The sequence below is a fragment of the Podarcis filfolensis genome (genome assembly GCF_964270895.1).
Source record: "Podarcis filfolensis genome assembly, chromosome: 2".
Taxonomy (NCBI): Eukaryota; Metazoa; Chordata; class Lepidosauria; order Squamata; family Lacertidae; genus Podarcis; species Podarcis filfolensis.
The window spans coordinates 74,455,756-74,474,876 of NC_139605.1; the positions used below are offsets into that span (position 1 = coordinate 74,455,756).

Genomic DNA, 19,121 nt, shown 5'->3' on the forward strand with positions numbered 1-19,121 from the left:
ACTGGACAGACTATTTTTTCCATTTTATGAAAAGTAGTAATTCAAGTTCAGCTGGTAAGAGTAATAATGTTTACCATTTGTGAATTGAGCAAATTGCAGTATTCAAGGACTTGAGACTACAAAATAGGACTTACAAGGCAACTCAAGTGAACTCAGTGGATGAATATGGTAAAACATAGGTTGTTTGTCTGCTAAAGCCAAGAACTGGATGCTCAAATCTATGAAGACTTGTAGTCCCTTTAGCCCAGACCTCTTTGTTCCATTCTATTATCTTTTGACCATGTCTGCCCCATGGATACCAGGATGCAAACCAATTTCAGCAGGTAACTTCACTTTATTCCATGTTAAGTACAGGTAGGTACAATCATCACAGTCTTGTCTCAGATTGCTTCACTGAAGGCTTCTCTTCTCTTCAGACACCCCAGTTTCTGGCATTTTTGGAGACTCTGCTTCTCAAGAAGAGTGAAGTCTTCACTAACTCATAGACCTTCATTGTCCCCCTTCCCCCTTTAACACCTTATTCAGAAGACAATAGTGAATGGCTACACTTCAAATGTGTTAAGCGCACAATAAAATTTGAGAGATTTTCTACTATTTCCTTCAGTGCATTGTGAGCTCTACCTCATTCTTTCTTGTCTGGAATAGGTGTATTCCACCCCCCACCCCCACCAGGATTGTTTTTCAGACTCTTTATTCAAGGACTGGCATGATGGTCCCCTATGACAGGTACAACCCTATCCATTCCCACCACAGGTTAGCAGTAGGCTCAGCTCCTAGCTATCTTACTGTCCACCTTCCTGCTGTAAAATGGGTTCCGTTTAAACCTGAATTACTGCAGATGTGGCATCCACCATTTGCAATTCTGTAGTTGTCACCTCATGAAGCTGCCTCATGAAGTGCATCACCCTGAGAGATCTTGGAACCCCCATTCTAGGAAGGAGCAGAGTGAGCTCCTTTGTGGGTAACAAGCCAACCTGATAGAGGACATGGCTCACCTATAGCCACAAAAGCCCAGGATATACAGTACTGGGCTATATTTATTAGGCTTTGGACAGAAGTTCTCCCATGGTTTGGTCTTCATAGAAAACCAGTTTAAGAGGTGTCAGTGTTGAAAACATATTAAATTCAGTTTTCATTTGATTCCACATTTTGATAAAAGCAAAAACTTAACATAATGGACAGTTACAATTCAATTTAAATTAAAGAGTCCCCTTATTAGTTCACCCCACAGGATAATCCATGCCTGGATTTGTAACTGAAGATGGAAAATTAACACTATCTATGCCAAGGAATAAAAATCCATCACACAAGTGCTTTAGGCAGAACTCCAAATGAGATCATGCCTACTTTTCCATCTTCATTTTGGATGCAAGAATAAAGGTACCCGCACCAAAGCTTCTAAACGCTGACCCAATAGAAAAAGGAAACAGAAGGCTTTCCTCTTAAAAAGTGTTAGGTCTAGGATTTTGGATCATACTCTTTGTCATGTTCCCAACACCAAGCCAGTTTTGAAGAGGGGTTAATGCGGGAGCAGAAGATGCAGTGGTTAAAATGACCCAACATCCCCAAAGAAATGATATGAAAAACAAGGACACTTGGTTTAAAGTTAGTAGTCAAATTTTCCAAGGACGTCCGTTTTCTTTAATACTAAATAGCCAAATGTATGTTTTTAATGGCCTCCTTGATCTAACACTTAACTTCACCGACATCCAAATTAGTGTTTATTATTTTTGGACTGTAACGTCACTTGGTTCTTGGCTACTAACCTTTCATGTTACTCTTGGATTTGTCAGTTTGCTTGCCTGTGGGGGTTTGGGCTTGCTGCCCCTGCCCACTGGAAGAGGCTGCCTGCTGTGCTGCTTTCTGCTTTAACATTGTCCAGTCAAATGTGTAGTCATATTGGTGATTCAGAGTCCTAGTGAACAGAAAAAGAAAAAGAAAGCAGAATATTCACTGCAATGCAATACCTACATTACTGTTATATAGCACACAAATTTTACTGAAGCCTAAAATTAATAATGCTTTGTAAAACACTTGAAGATTGAGTAGTGTGGTGGATTAATAATTAAAAACCTGTTCGCAGCAAGTCTGAAAGCCACTTAGCAGTCATTTACAAAGTATTGGCCAAGATCCAAAGAGCCCCATACATAAAGTGTAAAGCACTTCACATGCTAGTGTGGGAGGAAATAATTTATCTCTGCACCCAGTTCCCTTCCTCCATCTGGCTACCTATCCATGCTCTGAGGCAACCACCCGAAGCTTTTTGGAGTACTCAAAAAAATTGCATGATTGTGCAGATCATCACATGTGACACTTGGGATCTTGGTCATTTTCTATTATAATAGTCTGTATTAAAGCTGTAATCCATTTTGAGTAATTCAACATTTATAAACAGTAAGGACAGCTTACATTGTAATTAATGTACAACTTACACATACAAACCAGCTTGAACCTTGGGTAGTAACATGAAATTTCAGATACAAAACCATTTTAGTATACAAGGACCATTCCCCTTCCTAGTATGTCCATATTCTTTCTAAAACACAAGGCCTACGTTCATCCAACCAGCTTGTAAATTTGGGGCAAATTTTGCTTACAACCCCATTGCCCTGGGAAATGTGACATCATGAACTGTGTTTTATTGCAGCCATATATCTTTAAATGTTGCTTGGATTTCCACTCTTGACAAATCAAGTTAACTGAAGTGGTCAATGAAATAAAGGTAGTTTCTTCTGCTGAAATACTAGATTTGATCTTTTGCAGATAATTCATGCATTTACTCAATTTAAAAAACAAAACAAAAACTGACTCTGATCTGGGTGAGTGTTTGAAGATAACGCATGTTATATTTGTTTTCAGTGCTGCTGGTGACAGGCTAATCCTCAACCAGATGAAGAGATTAAGGCTATCCTGGTGAGGGCTACGGGTTTCTGTTAAAGCTGATAAAAAGTCAGCAGAACTTTTTTTTCTAGTTCTAAGCACTTGCTAGTTTATTACTGTTATGCTCAAAGGTTTTGTGGTACCCTCAGCCCCACTGACCTGAAAAGGATACGGAATAACTGCCTCAGATACATGTAGTCAGGAGCCTCTTCAAAGCGCAAGCCACGACAGTAGTTCAGATACATTGCAAATTCTGCAGGAAAACCCTGCAAACAGAAGTAGTCAAACAGTGACTTACAGAAAAGATTCTCGTAGGTGTTAAATGCAAGACATCAGTTCTGGATTATTGCAAGTTTTGTTTTTTAAGAGCGGGAACACAAAGAATTTATATTGTGTCTAAGAGTTCTTGGCTACTTTACTAATGAAAAGATAGCTCCTTGCCAAAGCAGTTTACGTTCTTAACAACAGCTTTTCTCTCACCTTACACAAAACTTCAACAGGAGTAGACATCTTCTTTTCACTAATCTTTTCATATTTCTGTTTCTTTGTTGCAGCCTGTGGGACACATGGATAAATATATGTGACACAAGGACAGCTGCAAATATCAGATGGACATTACCTTGATGGCCAAGGCTTTATATGAAATCTCCAAGTAAAGTGGTACCTTGGGTTACATACGCTTCAGGTTACAGACTCTGCTAACCCAGAAATATTACCTCGGGTTAAGAACGTTGTTTCAGGTTGAGAACAGAAATCATGCAGCGGCAGCACGGCGGCAGCAGGAGGCCCCATTAGCTGAAGTGGTGCTTCAGGTTAAGAACAGACCTCCAGAATGAATTAAGTTCTTAACACGAGGTACCACGATACCACAATATATTGCAAAGAAAATGAAGGTCAATCTGGTATTAAGTTTTGAATGCAGCTGAATGCCATTTATTGCAGTCTAATGCCTACATCATATGGTTATTGTGGTGGCTGCATTTGGTACTTTTACCCATTAAGCATACTGTGTTTGTTTTATTCAAGATACGTGGATAAAACATTTGACACCATGGAGTTATGAGGACTTCTTAACAATTGAGCCAAGTATACAATACTATGTGTAGTAGTGTTCTCTACTACACTAGTGGGATTGGGGGGAGAATATAAACCTTAAGTAAAATTTCATGACATACCTTTAATCCTTGCCACGGCAGGCTGGTTCTGTTAAAGTACATCAATACATATCCTAATGACTCCATATCATCACGACGACTGTGGAGGAAGAGGCAGGGTTTTTTTTAGTTTATGCTTAAAAGGTATAAAAGCACTTGCCATCTGAGGACTTAGCATGGTTTGAAAGGAAGCTGGTGGTTAATAAAACATACCAATACATAACCTGAGTTATAAACAAATTTAGTTGTTTGGGTTCAATGAGATTCTACATTTGATTTTGGGAATGAGGACCTAGAAGTCTAGAAACAGAATAGTACCACAAGATAGGAATGTGCTCTAAGCAGAGTTTAGCATTTTCAGTGAGTCATGGAAATCTACTTAGATGATATTATTCAACCATCTTTCTAGAAGCAAGAACTAGGCAACTAAAATTTAAACAACCAAAATAGTTCTAAACATAGTAAGAGCAAGCTCTCCCCATTCAAAACAACTGGCATACATAGAAACCCAAACACTGGCAGTATAATACTTTACCAAAACTACTGAACAGAATCTGGGTTTGGGGAATTTTACATTGTGTCATCCAGATGGAAAGAAATGGATTGTTTTATTCGTAAAACAGGCTTTGACAGATCCTAGTTTACTGAAATTGTTGTGAGGGAATCATTTTAACAAGAAGATACTAAACTGTTGAGAACATTTAATCCACCTTCATTTCTTAGCTAATTTCTTTAGCTAGAAATTCATTTAGGTTGTGTCCATTCAAGCCATATTTACAGCTTCTAGCATCATTACAGAAATTGCTTGGACCTTACCTCTGTTCAATGCCGAGATGTGCATTGATGCTGGCGTATCTGGCTGTGCCAGTGAGATTTTTGTCTTCTCTATATGGTATATGTTGCCTTGTCCTGTTGTCCCGATACTTTTTGGCCAACCCAAAGTCAATAAGGAATAACTTTAAAAAAGAAAGAAATGGATTTAATGGATTCCAGCCAGTGCTTGGAAACTACACCCATGTCTTTAAAATGCATTTGTTAGAAACGTTGGATCTAACAAAATCAAGTTTAGCTATAATTAAGCCTAAGAGGAGCACTGTCGTATGTATCATAACTAATCCAAACAAAGAACACTCATATTCCTAAATCGGCTAAGGAAAAACTTCATACTATACAGAGTGAGAATTAGGTGGCAGATTCTATATGTATTTTACCTAGCAGCAAGCCCCATTGAACTGGATGCTTACTTCTGAGTAGACCGGTATATGATTGAGTCATTGGTCTCAAACCTAGGTATTAGGTAAAAAAATTATGAACTAGGAAAAAGAGAGGCACAATTTTATTCAATTGTGTTCTGGTTTTAGTTTCTCAAATAAATTTGCTTTTCTGCCATTTACTCATTAGCTCACAGCTAATCTACTCAAATTTTTCAATTCGCTTCCCTGATGTTTTTGTTATTATTTTCCCAATCAGTCACTAAAAATTATAGCTTAAACTTGAACCTAAGTTCGTTGGTTTCTTCCACTCTTTCCTTTTGTTTTATCTTTTTAGGCTGTAAACTTGAAGGCAGAAATTATGTTCTTTTTAAAGTCATTTATAAGCTGTTCTGGGTACCTTTTTTGCTGAAGAGCGGGATTAATTTTTTTAAAACCACTACCATATTTCACCGCATAATGGTCACCATTGCATAACAGTGGCACCACCCTTTTGGGTACCTTAAAATTTGTTCCAAAAGTATTCACCGCATAATAGTAGCAGGGTATAACTCTGATGCGAGCCAAGGGTCGGCACAGCAGGCTCCTGAGGGGGTGAGGGTGGGAGTCTGGGCCCTTGTTGGCTTGCCAGCTGGAGGAGGCCAGGCAAAGCCAGGCCCAGGCTGCTGTTACTGCCACCAACCTGAGCTTGCGCCCCGGGGCCACCCCAGCCAAGAAGAGGAAGCAGCGGACCAGCAACCACCTCCACCGCCCACCCGCGATTCCATCCTCCACCTCTGCACGAGCGAATAGCATTGAAAGGGAATGAGAAACCCAGGAAGAAATAACTTTAATCGACAACTGAAGCCGCCTCCTCTTTTGACCAGAACTTTGCACAGGGAGAAGGCAAGATCTCGAACAGAAAAGACAATGTCTGTGCCGTTTGCTTTGTGTTGCACCATTGCCCTCTTAAAGAAACCGGAGTCCATAGCATGTTGCTGCTTCTTACCATTATTTCACCGCGTAAATGTCGCCACAGTGTAATAGTTGCACCCTCCCTTTTTAAAAGAAATATCGGCATAAAAATGTGGCCATTATGTCGTGAAATACGGTAGTTAAGTACATCCAAGGTAGAATTCAACATTTGACTACCACAGGATAAACCTCTTACCAACTTTTCTATACCAAAGCAAGATGCAATTCCTGAACTTCGATTCATCTCATCACAGACATCTCAACTAGTATGTAGGAAAGGCCCTTTATCTACAGGTCTTTTCTGGGGTGTATCCAGAAAAGTGTATCCAATTAAAGAATCTAAAAGGTAGAAGTAAAGGTATAGGACCCATGGATGGTTAAGTCCAGCCAAAGGTGACTATGGGTGCAGCGCTCATCTTGCTTAAGGCTGAGGGAGTTTGTCCACAAACAGCTTTCCGGGACACGTAGCCAGCATGACTAAACCACTTCTGGTGCAATGGAACACCGTGACGGAAGCCAGGGCGCACGGAAATGCCGTTTAACTTCCCGTCACAGTGGTACCTATTTATCTATTTTGGTGTGCTTTCGAACTGCTAGGTTGGCAGAAGCTGGGACAGAGCAATGGGAGCTCACCCATTCGAACCACTAGCCTTCCTATCAGGAAGACCAAGAGGCTCAGTGGTTTTGATGACAGCACCACCTGCTCCCTTTTTTAAACCATCTATAGCCTTTTAAATGGGGTGGGGGAATTTTGTTTTTGTTTTTTACTATGGTATTTTTATATTGTAAACCACCCTGCGATCTTCAGGTGAAGGGAGGTAGAGAAACTTAATAAATAAAAATAAAATAGAAATAAAATAACAATAACAATAACAATAATTTATCAGCTTTGGCTCTATGGAGAACAAGTTAGAAAAGACCTATAGACCTATACAGCTGCGTCAATATGTGTTTAACCATACTTAACTTTTAAAGTGCGCAAATTATTTAAATTATACTAAGTTTTTAAGTCAGACTTCTATAACAAGTAAGCAGCAGTTTAAAGGGGAGAGATAATTCTCCTAAAAACTCTTCCAAAGAGAACCCCTGATAGAAAACTAAGTTCTAATATTCAAGTTTTTATTTTTAAAAAACTCAAAAAACTAGTTCAAAGCAGTTGTCTTTTTCAGGTTGCCAATGCCTTATAGATATACTTTGTAATTTAGTTTCATTGGTTTCTACACTTATCACAGTTCAATTGAGGCATACAGAACCAAGAATAAGGACAGCAGCATTTAAAAAGAATTAAGAATTGATTCAAGCTATGAGCGGATGCAGACAAAAGTTCTCTAATCATCCATCACAAATGAATAAACTGGAAGCAACTACATATAGAATGAACTACTGACCCAAATAAGTAATTGTCACAACTTGCAATTTCCAGAGTTATCAAATACTACTCCGAATGTCCTCCTCTCTACTAGCATAAATGACAGACTGCTTCACTAAAACTTGTTCAAATGTTGTGATATACAGATACCAAGATAGGGTCTTCAGAGACGCATCTATGATGTAAATCAAGCATCCCCAGACTCAGCCCTCCAGCTGTTTGGGACTATCCCTAGCTAACCATCCCTAGCTAACAGGACAGGTCAGGGATGATGGGAATTGTGGTCCAAAAACAGCTGGAGGGCTGCGTTTGGGGGTGCCAGATGTAAATGATCAAAATCTTATTATTAAAACTTCTTCTTGACAACAGTTTTACTGATAAATGCAATGGGGGAAAAAATGTTCTTGAACTAAATGAAGATGCTATTTCAGACCAGCAGTTTGGGGCTTTTCCAAAATGCCTCTTTCCATACTAGCACAAAATAGGTGGTCTTCATTTCCATGTGAGTTTTTAGGGGAGAACTCACTTAAAATTACTCTCATAGGAACCTCAATCTTTAGTGAGGCTAGTGCACTAATATATGGCAGACTGGAATACGAGACCCTGCATATTTATCATCTGCAATACATTCCTTCATTTCTGATAATTTTCACTAACAAGAGTGTTTTGAAGCAATATGCATTAGCAATTTTGGATAATGTGAGGCACCCAATTCTGGAGATGAAAACACCCCTTCCCAACCATTTCTGAAAGAGTATGACCCAGTGGCAAAAGGCAGGTGAATGAAAAAACATGGACTTGTTTTCCACACACCCTCTTCCATGGCAATAAACCTTCTGAAGCTCGTTTGCAAAGTTTGCATCTCTGCTGAGGAGGGTGCTGAAAAGGGATGTTACCAGGCAAGGAATAAGGCTGTGGAAGCCAAGCTGCTTCAGTTGCAAGTGGAGTACTATGGGCCAAGTTAGACATGGCAATTAATAATTGAATGAATAGTGTAGGTTTTTATTGTTTTATATTTTGTAGAGGAAGTAGCAGGCCGGGGGCTCCTCATTAGAATCAACTTTGTCTACTTCTCTGGTCCCAGTCCAGACCAGGGACCGACATCACCTATCTGCACTGGAATAAAAGTTCCCACCAGAGCTAAATTTTCCTGTCCAGCACCAGCATCCTGACACAAAAGCATCACTAGTTGTAAGTAGTAATATTCATGAGTAGCACCATACTTAAGGCCCAACTCCTCCTTCCCTTTTCAACAACTAAAGTAATTTTAGAGCAAGCTAAGAAGTTAAAACTCTTAAATTGCACAACACCCAGGGCTTACAGTGTAGCTTTGGAAACTAAATAACATCCATTTGAAGTAGATGTTAATGCTAGCCCAAGAAGAAGCATCATCAAAAGATAATCCATTTTACTTACTGTATTTTCAAAACTTAGGTCTCTAAAGAAGTGGAATAAGGTTCAGCCTTAAAAAGCAAATGAAAAAGCTGCTTAAGACACCTTGTGCCCATTTTCTGGGATATAGCAAAGCTTTAAAAAATACAAAACTACCAGTGATCTATGATCAAATAATTCTGTTTAAATGTACCACTGGCAACAAGATGATCCTTGTCCCTTATTCTACATTTGAATAAACCATCAGAGCTACTAATACACAAGGAAGAAGTAGAGTTTGTCTTGAATGTTTCCAGACCCGAAATTCATTTTTTCCAAACAAACATCATGCTGTCAATGAACGGGATAAGAGGCCTCCTACATCCAGATACAGACCATGTACATTTAAGCAGGCATATGCGATTCCCTCACAGCACATCCTCCTTGCTGCTGCATTTTTGAACACAGGGCTATTTCTCAAGAACAAGAACATTAGAGTAGTTAAGTGATACTTAACTTTGTTCACATTTTAACAGACAGCAAAAGAACCTTATAGTTTAAACAAGCGCCACAAGGAAAACGTCTTAGTAATGTTACATGTTTGCCAAGTATGTCTGAATAATATGCCAACAAAAGGTGCTTTTTGCAAGTCTACATGTTTTCCGAAACAAAACAAAAAAGCATATGAGTTTGGGATTGAGGTTGGAATAGGAGACAGTTTCAGACCTGGTTTAATCCTGAGAAAGATGGGTCCTGAGAAGTACTAACAGTCATGCTTCTTTTCCTCTTCCCCACTGGAGATTCTAAACACTGAACAAACAATAGAGGGTGGCAGTGCATCAAACAGTATTGCTTACATTGCAACAATGGCTGGCGCAGACAGGCAACACCGAGGCGTTAGAGAAAGAATAGGGTAGCCAAATGCCATCCTTCTTCCACCAAGCACTATAGTTTTCCAGAAGAGATAATGTTATCAGGAAAAATTTAGAAGATGTGGCAAGTTAAATTTTGAGCATGAGCCACTTCAAAATGACACTGCCTTGAATAAGGGATAGCAATGGCAACATTTGGCTTTTATAAGAAGGAAATTTGGATATCATGTACAAAAGTATCCTTTGACTCCACAAACTGCCCTTCCCCCAAATGACATGTAGGAAGTAAATCTTCAGTAAGGAAGAGGTAGAAGGCATTTAGTCACCTTAAGTTCACTATCATAAAGCATGCAGGGCTTATTCTAGCACAGCTCAGAGATGATCTTATGCTAGAAGTGAAATCACGCCTAAATATGTAATTAAGAACAAATTTGAGAAATGCAGCATTCCAATTTTAATCACTACATTTTAAATTCATTTATAATGAAAAAAATCTACTGGAACAAGATTACCATAACAAGCTATCCTACGGCAACTGGTGTGTTTTGAAAGAATTCATGAAAGACACAAAATGTTTACCTCCATTTTTGCTACAGGAAGAAAACTGCATACTATATCTAAAACCAAATTTCAAAAGAGAAAGAGAGAGCGCGCTGCTATTTACACAGACCTAAAGCAAAATTTTATTTAAATTCTGCTTAGATTAAACCAAGGGATTTAGACTCCTATGTCCAGCATTATTTGAAATGTTAAATAGTGGGCATCTGCTTTCCATTTAAGTATTTGTTACAGACTCCAAGTGCCTCCCTGGGAATGAGAAACGGGATGCGGTTTACATCTTCCAATATGATCCTAACAAACTCACCTAATAAAAGCACAACAGCATTTTCCAGGCTATTCTTTCACTTTAAAGAAAAACAAGGAGCTACAATGCCAGCCCACTACAACTGTCAAGAGTGTGGAGAAAGGGACTCAGAAGAAGAAAAATTGCATTAACTGGTTTAATTGTTCTTGCTATATTTCCAGTTCTTGCCAGAAAGTTAAAGAATTGGATTGCATTAGGGAAATAGAATGTTAAGAGTGCAAAATTTAGAGATAAATGAAATTTAACAGAAATAGGATTACAGGAAGGCATTTTACCTTACTTTTGAGTGCTGCTGTTTTTTCTCACCCCATCTCCCCAATGTTCCTAACTGGTGTACTGTAACTCCTCTAAAACAGAATTCAACAGTGATGGTGGTTGTTTTGTTTTTTGGTTCTAAAGTAATGGTCCCAAGTTGGCATCCATACAGGCAAACAAAGGTAACATTTTATAGCTAGTAGTATCTGAAGAGTCAACACTGAAGGCCTATGAAGAACCAGGTGGGTATCTTGCTCCCAATAAAATAATCAATCACATACATTTGTCCTGCACTTAAGAATTTCTATCCAACAGCATGCTTAATGCACTGCCAATGCTGCCTGTCTGTCCAAGCTCAATGTAGTTTAATGAATTTTAATCCCACAGTCTAGTCAAGAAAAAAATCCAACAAAGACATGCATCTCCAGCTAAATTAATAAATCATCCCCTTCTAGTAAAAAAAAAAAGTTACAGTACTTTAAGTCTGTGACTGTTATTCTATATCTACACTAACTGCACTTTGAACTTTCACAGGCTTGTGAAAGCAAAGGAAGCAGTTAAGTCAACAGGCTTGTGTTACTATTAGAAGTCAATGGTTTCTCTATAGATTGGTTACAGCCAATTTTAATATCTAGGTAGCTGGTAGTAAAGGCTTCACCATGCTGGCCTAAATGCAGTTGAGAAAAAGAAATCGCAGTTTATGGTAAGCGGTGCTATTGCAACTCGTGGTTTCTGAATAATCATCAGTATCACTGAACAGAGTGAACTTGCATACTCAATTATGAGTCAATTAGACAACATATTTATTTATATCCTTAAATTCCATAATTAAAATATGGCCAAAGGTTGGGGCCACAGCTCACTTCTGCATTTAGCACTATGATTGAAATTCCTATCTGTTGCCAAATAATTGACAGATGTCAGCAAATAATTGACATGTTTAGCAATGACAAGCAATTAATTCAAGCTGCACAGCATTTCCATGAACTGCCATTTCAGCATCCTCCATTCTTTCATGCAAAAAAGTATTAGACTAACCTTATTACAGTGACGCCCGATACCCATTAGGAAGTTATCTGGTTTAATGTCTCTGTGTATAAAATTCTTTGTATGCACATATTCAATTCTACTGATCATCTGTGAACAAAAGGAAAATGACCAAGATTACAAAGCTTTTCAAGCAACAATATCTTAGGCATGAATCTAAGCATGTTTTGGCAATTACCTGCATTGTTGCTAATCTTTATGAACCCAAAGACTGCATGTTGGTGGCCAAGAGTTGGTGTGACCACACAACACCACACACACTCTCACCCTCTTGTGCACATAAACACACACCACACATGGTTTGTCCTCAGCTAATCCATGCAAACCAGATGAGATTTGTGGGGGTTTTTTTGGGGGGGAGGGTGTTATTGCCTCTTCCTGTTCATCAAACGATTGGGGAAAATGTAAAATGCACTGCCATCAAGGTACTGGGGTGTGCAAAGGGGTTGAAACTTTTCCAACTATCCCAGCACTTTGTTTTCTTTTTCTGCTGCCATAATTGTTGGAGGGTCCAAAAAAAACTGCTTGGGTAACAAGAGCAGGCCCATGGGCTTCGAGAGGGATGGTTAGTTATCCTGACCTACAACATACAAATCAAACCAGACAGTAAGACTACTAGTTTAGTAATGCTTTTGAATGTTAGCAAGCGTAAAACCACCAACAAACAAACAAAAACCCCTGCTGACTCATCTACTCTACAGAGATTGGATATTGAGTTTCTTCCTAACAGTCTAAAAAGGTTTAAAAGGCTTCGTCATGTATGGATGGCATTCATGCTGATGACTTAGAAGAAAAACAATAGACATTTAATCATGCAATTTAAATGTATACTAAAATAACAGATTTAGAATCACAGTAATACTTGTAAAGCATGTCTCCATACAAATGAGCACCTGTCTACTAAACCCAGTATGTCCATATTTCCTGAATAGGAGTAATCCATAAGAACACTTAACTTTAGCAGTGGAATACTTCACTTGCTCTGTTCAGCATGGATGAAGCTACTATGGATCCAAACTACTTCTCCCATTGTATGTTGCAAACTACTTCTTCCAAGCAGTTATTGAACAAATGACACTGTTAAAATGTCAACTCTGGAGTATTTGAGCGTTTCTTGTGTTAGTTTTGATATTAAATGGCTAGTGCTCACTGGCCCTCCAGATGACTCAGTTCAAGCTATTCTAGAAACAAATTGCTATCCAATAGCCATTTTACTCTAAATGTAAGAATCTATGCCTTTGCAAATCTCTGCATTATATGCCCATGCTGCAGATCTGTTGATTCTAATGAATCTTATTGAAGCGTTCTGTGAATGTTGGCTTTACTATTTCCTATTTCATTCAGCTTCTGTTTACCATCAATTAATTGAGAAATATAGCTACAATAGGCTCTTGGCCTGAGAAATGTGAACTACTGCACTATTTTGGATGATCTTCCTAGCCAAAGATGCATGCATAACTTCAGTCTTATGAAATTAATATGAAGACTGCAAGTAAAGATATGAGGCAAAACTCTCAATATAGTTGCTTGTATGGCTCCATTAAACAGTTTCTAGAATTCTAATATTGTGTTATATACATTAAATAATCTGCTATCACTATTCCTTTTTCTTTCTATCATTTTTGTTTCTATATTCATTCGAGTACATGTAATAACAAGTCATACAGTCTGACCTACTTGAAAGAATGAAACGAACAGCATTTTAAGGCACTGTAATACCCATTGTGTATTGTTTGCAGATTTACATACCTGGTCTGCTAACATAAGTACTGTTTTCATTGTGAACCTTCGAGAACAAAAGTTGAAGAGATCCTCAAGGCTGGGTCCAAGAAGATCCATGACTAGAACATTATAATCTTTCTCTTGACCATACCACCTATAAAGAAGCAGAAATGGTTAGGATAGATTGAATGTAACCAAACATAATGTTCATAGCTTGTTTCAGAAAATACTTGTTTTCTGAATATTGTTTTCTTAATATTTCATGAATCCCACTTTTGTAGATTTATTTTTCTGTACAACATTTTAAAATCTGACAGTTGGTTATGGTTTACAAAGCACACACAATGCCACATAATGCAGTCAAGGATCAGCATTGCTGGGTAATTTGCCAATCCCTGGATTCTCCTGGCCCTGTTCCTCCTCCTCACTAGCACAGCAGAAGCTAGACCATAAGGATTTATATGCTGGCTTTGGGAGCATAGACCTCATAAGGCAGCAAAAAAAGTCAAGGTGAACTAAGATATGTAAAAGAATACAGATTCTTAACTATAAGGTCTCAGTGGCATTAAAAACATTGTTAAAAAGCCAGACTGGATGAAATAAATCCTCAAGGTATGTTTGAAGGCCTGTACTGAAAGCTCCCTTTCCCATTCATAGGCAGCTCTGCTAACCGCAGGGCCACAATCAAGAAGGCTTTATCCCTTGTGCCTACCATCTTAATGTCTGGGCAGTCACAGGGGTCTCCACAGTTGATCTTAAACAAGAATGATTGTTTAGGTGAAGGCAGTCCTTTAGATAAGGGACCCCTAAACTGATTTTAAAGGTTAAACCCAGCAATGAGACAATGAAAAGGAGCAGTAGCTTTGCACACCTTGACCTCCCTCTCCCACACCCCCCTCTGGAAAATGGTGCTGACTAAGCCCAGAGAAGCAAGTGAATGGGCATCAACAATAGGAGTAAGGAGGACCCACTGTGAGCATCTCTCCTTAAGGACCCTCTAAAATCTAGAATTATCATGGAAATGTAGTTAGATTGCATCTAGTGGTTTTGGTTTAACCAAATCAAAACACTGATCCTTTCAACTGCTGCAGAAAGCAACAACATATGCACAGTGAAATCACTTTCAGGAAGCGCCCTAGATGCATATGTAACAATATTCAGGCATTTTATCTTTCTCCAACACTCTCTAGAATTGAGAAACTACCATGACAGCAACATTTGGTATACCAGAAAGGTCACACTGTAGAGTCACTTAGAAATGGGAACAGACAATTGATAGTCTAAAAATCTGTGTACAAAATAGTTTCAATCATTTCTTTTTTAAAACTGAGGAGTCTAACTACTTGGAGAGCGTAAATTGCACACAGCTGGGAACACACCACAGCAAAGACCACAATACAATACCAATCTGAAATGCAATGCTGAATTCTATGAAAGAGTAAAATAGTGTCTGAACGCAGGGAGGCACACCAATGTAGACTTTATGAATGGGTAAAAAATAAAAGCAAGGTCAACATTTCTGAAATCACTATCTCAACTTGCCCTCTACAGACAGAAAGAGCAACAAATCAAGATGGGCATAATAAAATTATTGGCACCAGCAGAAGACAACATATACTAAGGTTAGTTGAAGGAAAATACGTAAGTGAAGGCTGCATGTTTGAAAACTGGCAAGATACAGCCAGTCAACTGACTTTTAAGTTAGCCTTCACAAGCAGCTGGCACTTGAGGAACCAAGAGGCTCTTTGTCTTGTGGGAATGAAGACACTCAACCCTAGATGCTCCTTAGATGCTCATGTATCTAGAGAAGCAGAGGGGGAAATTACCTTTGAGATTCATACAGGTATTACTATTAATTCCTTCTAGCAATGATTCAAAACTTCCTATACGTACTCAGTATCATGCGAAATTGCATGAGGGATTAACATATTACGTATACTACAGAAATATATATATATAATTTTTCTTTTTAAGTCCAGTAGCACCTTAGAGACCAAATTTGTTCTTGGTATGAGCTTTCGTGTGCATGCACACTTCTTCAGATGCTACAGATAGATATTGGTCTAAAATTTACAGATGCTCAGAAACTCTTCAGGAAAAAACCTTAAGAGGAGAAACTCCCCCTCCCACAACTGCATAAGACCACTATGGCACAAGATGTTGAGACAGAATTGGGGGAAGGGAGAACAGGCAATTGGGTGGGAGGGGGAAATGGAGTGACTGAAAAGAAAGGTGAGAGGTAGAGACACTAAAGCAGGGGTAGGCAACCTAAGGCCCGGGGGCCGGATTCGGCCCAAGCGCATTCTCAGTCTGGCCTGCGGATGGTCCAGGAATCAGCGTGTTTTCACATGAGTAGAATGTGTGCTTTTATTTAAATTGATCTCTGGGTTATTTATGGGACATAGGAATTTGTTCATATATTTTTTTCAAAATATAGTCCGGCCCACCACATGGTCTGAGGGACGGTGGACCGGCCCATGGCTGGAAAAGGTTGCTGACCCCTGCACTAAAGTATACAAAGGTTAGACGAACCATCACATTCTCTGGGTAGGTCACTTCCAGGTTAACAAGAATAAACTATTTAAGTGTCTCAAGAGATGGAATTGAGAGCTGTCTGTAGACATCAATTGATAAATCAGTTCTAGGTTTGGGCATGAGTCAATCTTTCCACAAACAAAAAACTACAATGGGGTGGGCTGTCCCAGAGCAGCCCAGTGAGGACTAAATGAAGTCAGTGGGTATAGAAGATCAACTCAGGATTCAAGGCAATGTTTAAAACATCTTAAACATTTACATTTGTGGCATGTGTTATTAAGAAGATAGATTTGCCAACCTTTGGCCATATTTTAATTATGGAATTTGTGGAATTTAAAGATATAAATCAATGTTGTCTAATGGGCTCATAATTATTTGGCAACAGATAGGAATTTCAATCATAGTGCTAAATGCAGAAGTGAGCTATGCATCCCATATATGGGATAAGGGAAATAATATGCAGAGTAAGTTTTAACTTACACAATACTCACATCTTAAATGCATCTCTAGCAACTTTCAGACAGGCAGAAACTGTGACTGACAATAGTGATTTCACCATGGGTTTATATTTAAAATGCATCAATTACATATACTTCATGTTTACCTAAATAAAACACTGAAAGGGCTAGTCAAAGTAAAATGTACCCAACTGAGACCATAAATTAACACTGAATTTTTTGCAACTATTGTGATTATCCAGATACAGTGGTACCTGTAGTTACGGACTCTTTTTTTTTTTAAATGATATTTATTCAAAATTTCAGAAATACATATATAAAAAAAACAGAAAAACAAAAAGATAAAACAAAAAAGAAAAGAAAAAGAAAACACAATTCTCAAATTACATCTTTTCATCTGCTTGTTTCTTGACCTCCTCACACCTCCCTTTTTGTATTCTAACTTAATTCATTGTTTCAGCAAATTCTTCCCATGTTTCTCAATTCTTATTTAAATATTTTGTCTTAACAATCTGTCTTATTTAATTAACTCAACAAATCCTTTCCATCATTTACCATGTTCTGTTATTCAGTTTACCTTAATTTGTTTAACTTTATCTTACCTTAAAAACTTTAAAATTCAAAATTTAAACCATCTTTATACATAACTCCTTAAATCCTTTTTACTAAAGCCAAGTAATTCCTTTCCGACATTTTCCCTAATATTTCATTAGTATTACACTAATTCCAAAAATAAAAAGAAATTCCCTTTTTATAAACTTCCCCCCCCCCCCTAGTTTTTGTCCAACGTCCCTTCTTCCTGGTCTCGGGTTATGTCAGTCCTTTCTGTCCATATCCAGTCCATCAACCTGGTGACCTTATGTACGAGGCCCTTAAGTCTCTTCTATGCCCCTTCTGCAGATTTTCTTCTTCTTGTTTGTAGTTACACTCTTCCTTGCCCTTTGTTGTTTTCTTTCTTAATTTCTTCCCTTTTTCCTTGAGGAGTAGGTCTCTGGGGAGTTCCAGCTGGTAATAATCTCCATTTTCCTTCATCAAACTAGCCCATTCCCCACAGTCCCACTCCCCATCATCGTCGTTATAATCCAAAAGGTAGTCATCCAAAAAATAATTATCAACATGTTTCATAGTCCCACCAGATTTAGGAGCCTCCTTAACTCCAGACACTTCCAAGCCCACTCCAAGTTCAATCTTCCAATACAGCGGCTTTTGCTCCTGCAGGGCTTCAGCTCTCTCCATTCGTGTTACTTGAGATACGGTCACAGCCTCCTCCATCTTCAACTGCCCTTGGACTTGCCCAGTCGAACCAGTTTCCTGAATTGGTCCCTGTATAATTTCTTTATCCTTGTTTCCCGTTAATTCATATTCACTGGCTACGGCAGTCATCAAGTCCAACTTCTCATTCATCAGATTTATCATCTCATGCAACTGCTCCAGCATAGCATTTGTCTTGCCAAGAGCAGACACCAAAACTTCCTCCCGGCTCATTTCTATTCAAGGTCAAGCGGCTGGTCCCACGATCTCAATCTCGCAGCTGTAAGGTCTCCAAATAAACGGCAGCAACAAACTGACAAGCTCCCTCTAGGGGACACAATTTCTATTTGTATCCATCTTTAAAACGTATCCAACAAAGGAAAGTTACTTTCGATTTTCGAATACTTTGTTTCTTTGAAATGCAGAAAGCAGCGTTGAAGTTAATTTGTTTCTCTTTCTTGACTATCTGTCAAAATGCTCCACTTTCAATCAATGGACGTCTCCATAAATTTCTGTCCTGACACCCCGTTCCCAGGTTTGGGGCGATGGAAACTTATTTTCCTTTACTCTCTCTCCTGCAGGCTTAAACAGTCAAATTCCCCCCCCTTTCTCCTGCTTCCAGGGGGGGGGGTTTATTAGTTGTAAATGCAGGAAATTTCAATCTTTAAAACAACTTTCTCGGCTATTAGATTGCAAGGTTTTTGCTTCAGTCTATTTACAAAAAGCGGAAGGCGGACTTCCTGTTTAGACCTTCCCGCTTCGGTGCCTAATTCAAGAATTTCTTGGTCCAATTTTCCGTTTTTACTCACGGGTACTTGTCAACTTGTCAACGGGTCCAATTGTCAACAGGAAAAAGTCAGCGCTCTCTGGCGATGGCTGTGCGGCTTCCCTCCGTGAAAGTAGCAGTCAGTTCGCAGCACCGCGCTGCTCACCCCACTTCGCTCTGGAACCCCAAAATGGGTTTCCCCACGAGTAGGGGAGGCGCTTTTGGTGCTCTGCCGAACCCCACATTCCCAGGCTCCTCCGCCTGGGATTTCTAGCGGGCCCCTGCCTTCGCCGCGACGGGAAGGCCCAAATTCCACGGAGCCCGTTCCTCCGATCGGAGGAACTCCGCCATTCGCCGATGGCGCTGACCCGGAAGTCCTGTAGTTACGGACTCAATCCGTTCCGGGATGCC

At 39.1% G+C, this 19,121-nt stretch overlaps 1 protein-coding gene across 18 annotated transcripts in view; it reads right to left on the reverse strand.

Annotated features, from left to right (window-relative positions):
* CSNK1A1 (casein kinase 1 alpha 1) overlaps window positions 1-19,121 on the reverse strand; it is a gene marked incomplete at its 3' end in the record, with an annotated part of 43,721 nt that overhangs the window by 14,077 nt on the left and 10,523 nt on the right. For 4 of the 18 annotated variants that reach the window (XR_014544061.1, XM_083597430.1, XM_083597431.1 and 1 more), the window contains exons 3-10: window positions 13,728-13,854; window positions 11,970-12,068; window positions 9,666-9,749; window positions 4,851-4,990; window positions 4,056-4,134; window positions 3,361-3,435; window positions 3,040-3,146; window positions 1,767-1,915 (exon numbers count right to left, since the gene is read on the reverse strand). Coding sequence is in view for 15 of the 18 variants with exons in the window: in XM_083597430.1 (XP_083453556.1) it covers window positions 1,767-1,915; window positions 3,040-3,146; window positions 3,361-3,435; window positions 4,056-4,134; window positions 4,851-4,990; window positions 9,666-9,749; window positions 11,970-12,068; window positions 13,728-13,854 (860 nt within the window). Of the gene's footprint in view, window positions 1-314; window positions 450-1,761; window positions 1,916-3,039; window positions 3,147-3,360; window positions 3,436-4,055; window positions 4,135-4,850; window positions 4,991-9,665; window positions 9,750-11,969; window positions 12,069-13,727; window positions 13,855-19,121 lie in introns of those variants that run through there. The other 14 variants (XR_014544062.1, XM_083597421.1, XM_083597422.1 and 11 more) reach the window with 6 other exon arrangements.